At 34.6% G+C, this 14,344-nt stretch overlaps 1 protein-coding gene across 2 annotated transcripts in view; it reads right to left on the reverse strand.

Moving 5' to 3' along the window:
- Nucleotides 1-14,344, reverse strand: part of LOC122809692 (von Willebrand factor A domain-containing protein 5A-like) — a 1,295,998-nt gene that overhangs the window by 257,418 nt on the left and 1,024,236 nt on the right. The window contains exons 16-17 of one of the 2 annotated variants that reach the window (XM_044081368.1): nt 11,124-11,156; nt 8,750-8,784 (exon numbers count right to left, since the gene is read on the reverse strand). In XM_044081368.1, the coding sequence (XP_043937303.1) occupies nt 8,750-8,784; nt 11,124-11,156 (68 nt within the window). The remainder of the gene's footprint in view (nt 1-8,749; nt 8,785-11,123; nt 11,157-14,344) is intronic. The other variant, XM_044081369.1, reaches the window with a different exon arrangement.

Genomic DNA, 14,344 nt, shown 5'->3' on the forward strand with positions numbered 1-14,344 from the left:
TTACTATAGCTTTTTCTATTTCTATAGTAAATGAGATGGTGTGCATCAAAAATATTATTAGAGAAAATTGGAAGGTTTTGATTGACAACAAAGAATTAATTCTAGTGGTTGGTGATAATCCAAAATTCACTTATAAGAAATGTTTTAATATTAATAATATTCTTGAACAATCATCTAATAGGATTGTCAGTACAAGATCTAGTTATGTGAAAGGGACTTTTTCATGTAATAAATGCAAACAGTGCAGATATGTTAATAACACTTATCTACCTTCTTTTGTCCATCTCTCAAAATCTCATTTTATTGTTTTTCAAGTTTTTAGTTTTTTGGTTTGTTTGGTACTTCGTGTACACTAATTACACTAGACAGCTGAACATTTCTCAGGTGGCTGGTGTGGGATTAGAGCCCACAAGCAGTGACTATAGGAATACTAAACATTTTATTTTAAAAATTATCAGACCACATCTCCTTTAAAACTTTTGATTCATTTTGTCTCAAATTGTGCATTTACATACATGCATAGTTGTGTAGGAGTACCCTATTCATTTATTAACTGCAACATATAGCATATATCAGACAAAATAAGCAGAATACAAGCTTGGCCCTTAGTCTGGGTATTGCACTGCATTTATTTATGACATTTGTTAACACATTATTTAGTACTTCACATTTATTAGTTATCTGGTGTCAGATTAGAACCCACAAGCAGTGACTACGGGAATACTGAAAATTTTATTTGAAAACCTTAAATTATCAGAGCAGCATCTCCTTTTACACTTTATTGATGTATGCGGTTCCAAATCCTGATTTGCACACATGCGCAGCTGTGTAGGAGTTCCATTACCTTACACAGTTACCCTCTTCATGTATTAACTGCAACCTACAGCATATATCAGACAAAATGAGCAAAACACAAGCTTGTCCCTTTATCTGAGTATTGAACTTCATTTATTTATGATGTATGTTGACACATTATTTAGTACTTCACATTTTTAGTTGTCTGGTGTCAGATTAGACCCCACAAGTAGTGATTACAGGAATACTGAACACTTTATTTGAAAACTTAATTATCAAAGCACCATCTCCTTTTAAAGTTTATTGATTACTGTTGCTTCACATCTGGCATTTACACACATGGATAGCTATCTAGGACTTCTGTTAACTTACTCTTATACCCTGTTCATTTATAGAGTGCAGTTAGCATATTTCAGACAATGAGCAGACCAGAACAGTGACTCTTAACCTAGACCACAACATTAACTGATGGTTGGAAAGATATGCTACACAGTACTGCATGCTTACTTGCTTTACCATTTCAGATATGCACTGACACATTAATAAAGATGTATGTTATCCAAGGTATTTCATATCTGACTAAGACTGCAAAATCTGTATTTACGTTATTGTATTATTAAGTTATGCATTAAGTTATTACTTTATTGATTTTTTACATACCATGCACTTGTCTCATCCTGGCCAAATGCCTCACATGGGACTGTACATTTTGAGCCCTCTCTTCTCCAGCTATGGTAAGAGAAGCAAACCATTATGCATACCGGTTTTGCACAGATTCAGCTTATATATTTATAAATTACTGGAAAACATACTTACATATCTGTGGGGTGTGCCCATCCCTAGCTTCTTGGACCCAGGTGTCCAAGGTTCCCCTATAATTATGATGCAGGTCAGCATAGTGGTAATGACACTGGTCACCAGTGTGGGGGATACCAGTTACATTGGTTAGGTGCCTGGCCAAACTACCCCGGGCCTCAGACGTACAATCTGAGACCTGGTAGTTACCCTGCAACAACCCAGGGTTCGTGGTGTCATACAAGACGTCCAATAAAAAGCCTGGACTCCTGCACACCCCAGTTTTATGTCCTAAAGTGCACTCCCTCAACAAAACCAGCAGCCATACCCACAGTCAAGAATGGAATGATGTAAAATTCCTGCCTACTGGCCTGTAAATAGGCTACATTACCACCCTTGCACGTCATACTGTAACTTTAAAAAAACACTCTGCATCTCATAGCATCATGCAAACTCGCACAAACCATGTATAAGCGAAGCTTAGCAATGTGCAAATTGGAAGAGACAGCTAACCATGTTTAATTTCTGCTTAGCATCGCACAGCTTTTCTAAATGTAACAGTTTAATTTAAAGTCAGCTGATGTTTCAGTCACCTGACACAGTTTCACAGCACTATATGTAAAAAGCATTACTAGCTAGGATTTGAACCTGGGACCTATTACACTGCAGATCATGACTCAACCTATTTAGCCACTGGGATAGTAAAGGGCATTCAAATATCTTCAGATATACTGTGAAGGTGCCTGTCAGCAGAGATCAGCTTTGCTGCATGGGTATGCACATTGCTAAACACAGCAGACCTACAACAACTGAATACATATGCTTTCTATTTTTAGCTGTCCAGAGAATGTCTACTTAAGTATGTCTCACTACGCCTAGCTAAGCAACATGCCGCATCTCACAAAGAAGAACATGTAAAAAAAAATATTAATATTGAATGTATCCAGTTTCTATTTTTAGATCTCTAGTGGATGTCTAATGCTTAAGTACACCACTCTATACCTACCTAAGCAATGTGCTGCATCTCGCAAACACACAAAAAAATTATTTATTAACATTGAATGAATACTATGCCTATTTCTATCTTTAGATGTCAAGCGGATGTCTGATGTACATGTGCGCAAAGCTAAGCAACATGCCACACTGTGCAAACAAGCACATAAAATGTAAAAAAAAAAAATTAAATGCAATTTAATAAAATGCCTTGTACACCTTTCAGCCAAGGTTGATGGGCCGAAAGGTAAGTGGCTGTGCCATCAGTTTTACACGGATTCAATATCCATGTTGCTGTGACCTCCCTTAGGTGCGCACCATAATTAATATGTAAGGCAGGGGGAACTGTGACCAAGTACACAGTTGCAGTCCATGTAGGCTCTACATGGAGCCTATATGGAATTTATTGAATCCCAGAGAAAGACTTTTTATAAAAAAAATCCAGCTTTTTGCTGATTACATACTGTTGATATGTAGTGACATAGAGCACTCATTAGATCGTATACTCAAAGTCCTGGATTACTTTGAAAAGGTTTCAGGTTTGAAATTTAATCATAATAAAACTAAAGCATTGCTTATACACAAAAAAATGACCACTTTTTTAAAATCACAAAAATCTTAACTGGGAAATTCTTATATTAAATATTTAGGCATCACTATTGAATCTAAGAACAAACATTCCGTATTTATAAACTATAAAAACTTAACGGATAAAATCATAAAGCTAACAGACAAGTGGAATAAGCTATTCTTTACAATGAAGATAGAGTTACCTGGATTAAAATCATCATTTTACCAAAAATCTTATACTATAGTCAATCATTAATTCTTCCCCCCAAAATATAAGAAAAATAAATTCTACCTTACTTAAATTCTTATTGTACCCTAAGAAACCAGGGATATCTTGAGACTGGCATATGAAAAGCTCGTAAGAAGGTGGCACTGGTTTTCCAAACACTGAGCTATATATTAATGCTGTAATTACTAAAATAATGTTATTGTGGTTAAATTACTCATATGTCTCTTGTTGGAAATCTTTACAAGAGAAAATATTAACAGACAACAAAAAATGTATCATAGATTGCTATATGAAACTGGGTATCAATATATTCTACTGGGCTCTAAAAGACTTTGTTCTGAATGAAAGACACAATTTTACTTTTATGCCTTTTATTAACCTAATCTTTTCAATCTTTAAAAAGTTTATGAATTCAAATTACTTAGTTAAGGAATTACTAATCCTATCGATCCCTACTGCATTCACTAATGGATGCTTAGTATCTTTTAATGCAAACACAATGACAGCTCTCAAGAATAATTACCTAATATTTTGGCTTTAATATCTTAATGGAAACAAAATGTATCCTTTTGAATCTTTACTAGCAAGATATAGCATAGCGCAAGGAGGCTGGTTAGATATAGATACCTGTAAAGAATATATTCAGGATAAAATCAAAATACCACTAGATCATCACATTAAACCTATCCAAAAATCTTGGATCTATTCTTTAATGTTAATAGTGGGCCAACGGGAAATCATATCTATCAATTATACACAAGATTATTAGAACTGAATTTGTTACCACAGATATGGAACTTCACAGCAAAAATTAACAATGAACCTCTTTCAGAACTAAATAAAAAATTATTCTTAAAAACTGCAGGAAAGTCAACGTCCTCACTTTATTGGAAAATCTATACATGGAAATTTCTATATGGAGTCTTTCTTACATATCATAAAATTACACAAATTATAAAACATGAAAAATGAAATGCTGGAGGTGTAATGAAGTTCTTAATGCTGACTGGTTACACAGGATAAAAGTTGGCGACTTCCTTTTGGAGTGATTTTAGAAACTTTTCTCAGGCTTTGTGGTCAGATAATTGCATTACAATTCCACCAGCTATACCTATTTCTCAAATACCTCTTCTTTTGGCAATACTTACCATTGCAAGAAAAACTATAACAAAAATACTGGAAATGTAAAACTGAATTATCATTTGGTGACATTATATGCCTCACTAAGGCTATCTGTAAAAATGAGTTGTCAACTATAAGAATGAGAACATTAAACATAACTCATCAGTACATATATTGGCAAAAAACTCAAGTAATAATGGTTAAGAATATGTTAACATTCTTGTTATGGACTTTTGTAAATAGTTACCATTTACCTTGTTATATATTGTTTTAAATGTTGGACTTGCTAAAACCAAATAATGAGTTTTTTTTCTTAAAGAAAATAAGTATTATAGTATTTAACATTTCAGAAACAATAAGTCAAAAAAAGGTTTTATTTTTTTTTGGCTACTTTGCTTAGTACAAATTATACTCAACTCTATTGGTTAAACAAATATATTCTATTGCAAAGCATTTACTTTGGGGTAGGAATAAAAAAAAAGCATATCAATTTCCAGACAACAAAAACTAGTATGAGGATGATAAGAGCTTTCATATCTGCAGAGTTACTTGTTCACTGCCTGTCTTACACTGCTTTTATATTTTATAAATTATATTATGTGTATGCATATTATATTGACTCTTGTAAGCAGACACAGCTAGCTTTCTATCCCATTCATCTGGACTGGTCCCATCTAAGGCAATTGTCTGAACTGAATTTTATAAATGTTTCCCCAAGAATACTGGAAAGAACAGCTGACACCAAAAGCAAGCACAGGGTCCCCTACCCCTGCCACCATGACTGCCACCTTGACTATAAATTATGGGATGGTAATGGAGTAAAATAATAGAACTGGTCTGCCACCTTTTCATGTGGCTAGGCCTTTAACTTCAGCATACAGAGCTGAGGTTTCACTTCCTCAAATTTCTTAACTTCTTTAGATTTTTTCAGATAAGTAGCTTTGTTAATGACTCTATTAATACTTCCAAAGGCAAAAAAGAACTTTTAGCAATTGCTATAGCCTATTCAGATCCATAGCAATACTGCATTAATGTGGGATGCAATGTCATTACCCACAGATGAGTTACTCTTTGCTGACCAGTCTGGACTTCATATTACCTTATATGTACTACAACTTTTTTTCTTTGAGATTATTGGTTAGAAATATATTCTATATTTCCTATTCTACTACTACATTATTATTTATAATTTCCAAAGAACCAGTAGTTAGAAATATTAACTCATCATAAAAAATAGATCCAGGTCTGTCAGTCAACAGACACTCTGATTGGTCATGTTCCCCTTAGAGTGGTAAAAATGATCTATTTATTTATTTTATTTATTTTACATTTGTTTACCAGGATAGTCCGACTGGACATAAGTCCATTTACAGTGGAAGCCCATGGAGAAAAGCTCCACAATTAGATTAACATCAACATGGTAATACAAACAATCATAGAACAGTGATAAGTGAGGTAAGTACAGACCTAAAAAGTCTCATACAATCCAGTCTAAACAATAAACAATACATCAGCAGTAAGTGAGTAAATTAGAGTCTCATACATCAAAACATTAACATTGATTAGTGAGATAGGATAAAAGAATAAAAAAATCATATGATTAGACATGGCATATTATGCAATTTCAAGTTGACAGTAAGATACCTAACTGTAGCATATATACAGTAGAGATAGCAGAAAGGAAGGTGTAAAGTGTGCTGCGATAGTGAGATTCATGTGATGCATGAACATAGCCATGTATTCATAAGATGTGATTTGAGAGCATTTTTGAAATGTGTGTTAGTGGGGGCAGAGGTCAGAGAAGAGAAAAAACAACAAATCAACACTTTGATGAATATGTATGATACATGCTTACAGTTGTGGCAGACAAACATGAAAGTCTGTATGTGGAACCTGCATGACTGGAATCTTTAAAATCATAAATCTAAAAACACTCCTCTGTCTCAGTGTGAAGATGGACGGCTACGGCATTCCTGACTTGTGAGAAAGAAAGGGTAGTATAGTCATGGCAAGTATAACACTGGAAGACCAGAGGGCTGGTGTGCACTCAGTCAAATAAATCAATTTTAGTGGAGTGCACAAGTTAGATCTTAATCCACAGTTATACTTTCCAGATCTACCTCTAAAACAGGCCTGATCCTGTGTGTAGGTTTTCCAGCTTAAGACCCATGGCTGCCTGTGTGCATCCGAGTATGAGAGATGGAAATGAATAATCATTAAAATGACTGACTGTATGTCTGATTTATTTATTTTTTTTGTTCAATTAGATATCCCTTGATCAATGGCCTAGATCCCATACAAGCATATATTTTGATATTTCCAAGCCATAGACACATTCATTATAACATTTGATAATTTAAGAAATAAATGGTGTTAGTAAAATAAAAGCACTGCATACTAATACAGTGATTAATATAAGAAATAGCTTATAAACAATATCACTTCTAGTAAAGTTGTCTGCACCCTGCAGCTGTAAATATGTTACACAATCCAAAATTATGGAGTGGCATAACATGATGTATTTAGGTTCATAGGATGATACTAGGCTACTGGCTCAGAGGCCCTTACAACCATAAAAAAGAATTTTGCCCATGTTCCTCACAAAGTCAGCACATGTTTCTCCTATTCACCATTGGCATCTCTGATTCTAAATAATCATATATATATATATATATATATATATATATATATATATATATATGGGTCTACCTTGAATAACCGAACCGCCAGTTCACCGACACGCAGAAGACCGAGACGAAACGACCGAAAAGTAAGTTGATCGAAAAGGTGATTTGCCGACAGCCGAAAGACCGACAAGGGAAACGTGTGAGCACGACTCGGTAAGTGTGCGATAGTGATGGATTTAGGAGCGGTCAGGTAAGTGTGCGATATTGAGGGATTTTGGGTTAGGGTGTGGGAAAGGTGAGTGTGCGGTACTGTCGGAGTTTGGGTTCGGGTAAAGTAAGTGTGTGATAGTGACGGACTGTAGTTTAGGGACGGGTTAAGTGAGTTAGGTTTAGAGTGCGGGTAGGGTGAGTGTGCGATAGTGACGGGCTTTATGTTTTTAGGTGGGTTAAGTGAGTTAGGGTTAGGGTGCAGGTAGGTTAAGTGTGCGATAGTGACAGTCTTTAGGTTTAGGGGTGGGTTAAGTGAGTTAGGGTTAGGGTGCGGGTAGGGTAAGTGTGCGGTAGTGTCGGACCTTAGGGTTAGGGTTTGGGTTAAGGTTAGTGGATATGTTATTGTGTGTAATGTGTAGTTTACATTTTTTGTGTCGGTGTAATGGTGTTCGGTTTTGTGAGTTGTCGGTGTTGTGTGTTTTCGGTTATTTGGGGTTGGTGTTTTGTGTGTCGGTGAAGTGTTGGTTCAGTTATTTAAAGTAGACCCATATATATATATATATATATATATACATATATATATATATATATATATATATATATATATATATATGGGTCTACTTCTCTTAATCGACAACACAGTTTGTCGATTAACAGAAGATCAAACCCACTTCAGCGAAAGTGCACATCATCGAAAGTGCACTTTCACTGAAGCCAATTGTCAAAAAAAAACCCAAAAAATTAAATTGAAACTTTTTATGCAGGGGGGGGCAAGCCCCCCTGCACCCCCCACCCCCCCACTTAAATATACCAACTCTGAGATCGCACTGCAGTGGGGAAAAGGATATATGTGGATGAGAATTGGATCCATATATATATATATATATATATATATATATATATACCTGTACTAACTGTGGATACCATAGGTACAAAACTCCATGATTTAATTATATAATTGTACTACAAGTCTACAAATGTTAATAGGTAATGCAAATTATATATTGCTTTCTCCCTCACACTTTCTTTTTTATTCTTATTTACTTGACATCATCTACCTTATTATGGGTATATTTCTCAATTCTGAAAAAAATTACAAATGACACTTACTTCAATAGACTCACCCTGTTAAAGTTATAAACTGGTAATGACCCTTGCAACAGTTTTGTGAACAAGACAGAATTTTATACTAAGTTAACATGCAGCAGGCTTACTTAGAGGATGTGGAACCTACCATGCATAAATTACAAAAATATTTAAATTCTAGCGTCAATGATACAGGAGTTTGGACACAGCTCTGTACTGCTCTTAATTTTACCATACTTGTTTTCTGCAAACAAATAAAATCATTTCAGACTGCCCATGTGGAAGAAAGATCCTTTTTTTTTAATTAGAATATTCTATTTACCTGAATGTCCTGAGGAATGTTGACAACACGAAAAGCTACAAAATATAAAGTTAAACTATAAATGATTATGAAAAAAAAACTGTAACACATTTATTTATGCAGTCAGTACCTTTCATAGAGTCATAGGTGAATGCTAGGCTAACTGCCCTGAAGGCCCATTTTTAAGCCTAGCCAAAATCCCATTATGAGAATCAGACCCTGTACCTTGTCTTTATGAGGTAAAGACCTTAACCATTATGCCAAACCCACCCCCAACAAAATGTAAGTTTGTGCAGCCCCCCCAGCTAATGTACCCTCCAAACCAGAAGGCCCTAGGTGACTACATCTCATTATGAGAATTAAAACCCTATGCCTTGCATTTATGAGCAAAGACCTTAACCATATGGCAAAATCCACCCCATCAGAAATGTAAGTTTGTGGCAGCCATCCAACTAGTGGGGTCCCTCAAACCAGAAGTCCCTAGGCAACTGCCTTGTTTGCCTAGTGCTGGATCCAGCTCTGCACAGAAGGCAAATAAGGGCTGAGGGAATCAATCCCTATACCACAGGGACTACAGCTCACAGCCTTAACACTCTACACCAACTGCCAGACAATATATGTCCAGGAGTTGACATATCATGGGCACGTACTAGGCTAGCCACCCCTGAGGACCATTTTAAGCTTAGCCAGTTTACATTGGTTTGAATCAAACTCTTATTTATGAAGTACACACATTAATCATTATACCAGCCATCAACCACCATCATTGATGGATCCTTTTGAAACTATTTTTCAGAAAATGTGATTGATTATGTTATACATGAGCAAGAAAAAATATCTGGCTGAACAAAGTAATACTCGGTTATTGATTGATTTCTAGATACAAGTTTGAAGTACATGAGAAATATATCCAACCACATTTGTTTAGCATGCGTTTCAAAGCATGCAACAGGTAATATAACTCAAATTATAACATGTTTTCATAGTCACATTAATGAAACAAAAACGTTTGTATAAAACATATAACATTTATGATTATTGCTTTCTAAATGGTCAGCATTTGCAATGTTATGATGCAATTTTAAATACAAATTAATTTATTTTTAGGTTTTTTGGTTAGTAAAGCATGCTATCATCTTTATTAATATTTTCAAGCTTTTATCTTTATGCATATTTAGACAGTGAAATCTCTCTATATGTACATATTTAGATACACACATACACAATACTAGTGTAAATATCTTGTTATGAGTATTTTCATGCCTAAGAGAAATCCCTGCCTTTCTACTAAGGAAATAATTTACTCCTATTAGTTAGGAAAACTTATTTTTCACTGTTGCTCATAAGTAATAGCATGTAAGAGTCATAATAATAATAACTGATCTTTGACTTGTTTTATCTTTCCACTTTGAGCATTTTATATACTCAAATTAAAATTACACATTTTAAGACAAATTTAGAATTTGCAAATGATTAACACAAAGTTGCTCTGTAGCAAACACAGTGATCCTCTTGTAGTCATTTTCCTAGCAAATTTACTAACTCCACAACCACTTTCTAATTGCATACCTACTCAGTCTATTCTCAGATTTTGTGCTGTACTGCTAAATTGTGTTCTGCTCAAATGCCCATTACTGTCTTCCTACTCAAAGTTCCTCTTCTCCTCTCTGGCTAAGCTATTGCCTTGGCTAGTAACTTTATCCTCTTTTCTTCCTCCTTCATCACTGCCCATGTCTTATCTCCTACCATTTCCTAACGCTAACAATTCCATTCAGTATTAGTTGTCTCAGTCATTTACTTTCACGGCCCTCACTTCTTTCCTTTATGGCAATTACATCCTATATCCTTGTTATTTCACATCTTTCCTTCTGAGTGTCTATGTCCTACATTTTTGCTATCTACTGTCAGTGTTCAATGGTCAATAAGATCATGGCAACAAAACTGCTATTGCACACCATCTGTGCAAAAATAAATTGCACATAAACGTGTTTCCTGTATTTTTTGCCTGAGTATTTATTTGATTTGTAATATTTATTCATGAGCCTCGTATATGCTTTTCTTCTGCTACCCAAGTGCTTTTGTTACAGTATTTTGAAAAAACTAATAATCATATTGCAATTGTTTATTTCTGTCAGTTTGGGTTATGCCATGCCTGAAATGTGTTTACTTGGATCAGCCCACAGTCCTGGTTAACAAGCAAAATAAAAGCAATATCATGCAAAGCATATGAATAATAAGCATGTCATGTTTGGTAACAAAAATAGCATGCAAACAGCAGGAAGTAAATTAACTCAATTGCTTATTAAAATATCAAAAGATAAAACTTATGAAGAAACCATTATGTTATTCATCATAGCAATACTAACAAACAGAAAGACATTTCACTAAAACATACCTTATAAGTGCTAGTATGCAGCCTCCAATGCACCTAAAATGTTTTTTTCACAGTTTTAGCAAAATACTATGAATACGTTGAACACAACACAGCTAAGTACTATAAAGGAAAAGGTTATTCCACATGAACATATTTGTAAAATGAGTGATAATTTCATAATTAGGTAACATCATTTGAGCTAAACGTCAGCCAGAAATGAAAATCCTTCAGCAATAAATCTGCATTTAAAGGAAGAAACTCAAAGAACAAGGGGATGATTAATACAATCCATTGTTTTAGATCTCTCTATAGACACAGGTAGCTTTTTTTATAGTCTTAAGCTGTCCACAGTAAAAGATATATCTCTGTTCACAAAGCTAAAATGACTGCCTAATTCCTTAGTAAAAATCAAGTGCTGCATTTGTAGACAGATTCTTAGACAACCTCTCATATAGACACCAGTTGCAGATATGTGTTGTTTGCCAGTATATGGACAAATGTAAAATTAAGTATCAAAACGGCATATCTATCCTTACTAGCACAGTATACTAGAGGGTAAAATACACACCCTACACATTTGCTTTTCAGTGTGCCATATGAGGAAACAAATGAGCAGTATGTAAAAAGAAATAATTCATAAACAGTAGGATGTGAAAGATGTCATGGCAAGGAATATGTACATAATGTAAAGGGCCCAGTAAAATAACAGCATTTTGGATGCTTTATATGCATCAGTGCAATGAAAATATGTGTACTGCATCTGCAAGAACCATGAATTCACTATAGAAAGTCATATTATGTGGCATATGAGCTCTAGCATAAGGGCATCTGAATGTGGAACACTGGCAACATCAACCTTGAAAGAATACCTGCCCTCATTAATATCTTATTATGACAGACACATCAGTGACTGATGTCACTGTGCTGGCATGCTGTCACACTGTATCTGGATGCTGCACAGTTTTTACTCATTATATGTCTCAGTGTTAATGCACCACTGTTGTGTTTTTTGAACAGCAATGAAATGAGAGAAAGTCACCTGCCAGTGAATAAATCTGACAGTGTATATTAGCAATTATCCTGGAGTAATGCACAGAACTGCCTGAAATGATGTTGGAGTGTGACATATTTCTAGGAGCTCCTGTGTGACCAACCTATATATAGAAATGTGTCCATATTTCATTTGCAGGAAATTTGTCAGTTCCAGCATCAGAAACTATATACCACTGGCTGTATAACGTCTTCTGGCAGGTCAGTAGTCACTCTGTAATGCAATATAATGCAGTACTGGTTCACTTCTCCTACAGTCATGGCTGTCATGAAAAGTTTTGCCTGGGATAGTCTGAAGGGGTTTCTCATCTGCATATATAGAGTGCACTATGTGCTTGCCAGGTACAATGTCACATGTTCCTTTGGCCAGACTGATATATGGTACAAATCGAACATACTCAACATTTGCCAGCCTTTTTCCACACATTACATCTGCATAGTAGGTACATACTTCTGCATATATGATCCTCTACCACCTGCAAGATATGTTAAGTAAACATTTCCTGAAATCTTACATAAGATAATACTATATAAGCTGACAAACTTAAAGAAAAAGATAGGCAACTCATCAGTGGGAATCTGAGTTCATAAAGTGTGATGCTGCTAATAAGCATTTTATTTTATTTTTTTTCTGTTATTTTAATTGTCAAAAACAAAATAACAGTTCTGGAAAATGAACATTATACAGCATAGTGTTATCTAAAATTAGTGATATTTAATGTGCAAATCCTCTCTGGCTGTTTTGTAAATAGGCAAATAAAAAGTTAAAAATGTCTAAAAACACAGAAGGACACTACAAATGTAAATGTTACACAAAACATGCAATTCTACAAAATGAGCAACTAAATGTTTATATTTTAGCATTTTATTAGTAAAAAAGCAAATAAAGAGAAATATGTCCCAAAATATTTTTTTTCTACAATTGCAGTATTTTTGCTGTTCCAATTAGAAGATATTGCATAAAGGTAATACATAGGAATGTCCAGGAATACATCAGAAAATGTACATCCTCAAGTGCAGTTGAACTCCAAAAGCGAATTCTTAGCTTTACAACTGAACTCACAGAACTGACAGGGAAGTGCACTCTAGAAAAATACATTTTTTTTCACATTTTCATATGTCATGACCCATTATAGGCCTGCTTCTTTATATGAAAAAAAAATAATTAAGGTAACCATTAGAAAGTTAACTAAACCATGCCAGTGAAATTCGTTTTACAAATTACAGGACAGAAGCATTACTGCATACCCATAGGACCAGAAGGACTGACTTGAGCACTTGTTTCTTACGTCTTTGGGCCTAATAAAGGAGAAGCAAGGGACTTACTGTCCGAAGTAACCATGTTAGTACTTGTTCGCAAAGTTCGACGGAATGGAATTGTCCTGTAAAGCTTCAGATTGATGAGTCTCTCTATAAATCTCTCTCTCTCTCTCTCTCTCTATATATATATATATGTATGTATACATATGTGTATGTTGATGTTTTTTTGTGCCTTACCTTTCTCAAGTTATATATGCTTGATTTTGAGTTGAATGAGTTGCTGTTGCTATCTGTTTTTAAAGCATGAGTATATATACCAAATGTTTTACAATTTTATTTTCAGCACAGTAATTATTGACACTCATACATGGCCATTGTTAGTTTGCACGGTTACAACTTCGAGAATAGAAAATAAACTGAATCAAACATGAAGCCTGATGAATTTTCCAACTCTTTTTTATTACCTATTTCTTGTGACAGTTATATTATTAGAAATGTTATTCTGGACAACTGGAAATTTATTTCAGGTAATAAAGAGTTGGCGAGTATTGTTGGCAACAAACCTACTTTTTAGATATCGTCAAACACATAACCTAATGTCATTTTTTGAAATGAGATGGATTAACTTTGATTTTTTCAATATAACAAAATTTTCTTGTGTTAGGACATTTTGTTGACAGCATTGTAAATAGTGTACATATGTTTATAATGACTCCAGTGTTACTTTGCATTATAACAGTATTTAGATCTGGGCCAGAAGTAGATACAGCTGTTACACTCAACATGTTACAGCTATTAAAAATAAGGATTCTAAAAATGCGTTGGCTAAACATGCACTCGTATGCTGTACTCTTTTCATGTTTTAGATAGCTTATTCATGCCCCTATAATTCATGACTTCAGTACAAAGCTTTAAGTCAAACAAACATTATA

Source organism: Protopterus annectens, chromosome 8.part0 (genome assembly GCF_019279795.1).
Source record: "Protopterus annectens isolate FY-2018-M chromosome 8.part0, PAN1.0, whole genome shotgun sequence".
Classification (NCBI taxonomy): Eukaryota; Metazoa; Chordata; order Ceratodontiformes; family Protopteridae; genus Protopterus; species Protopterus annectens.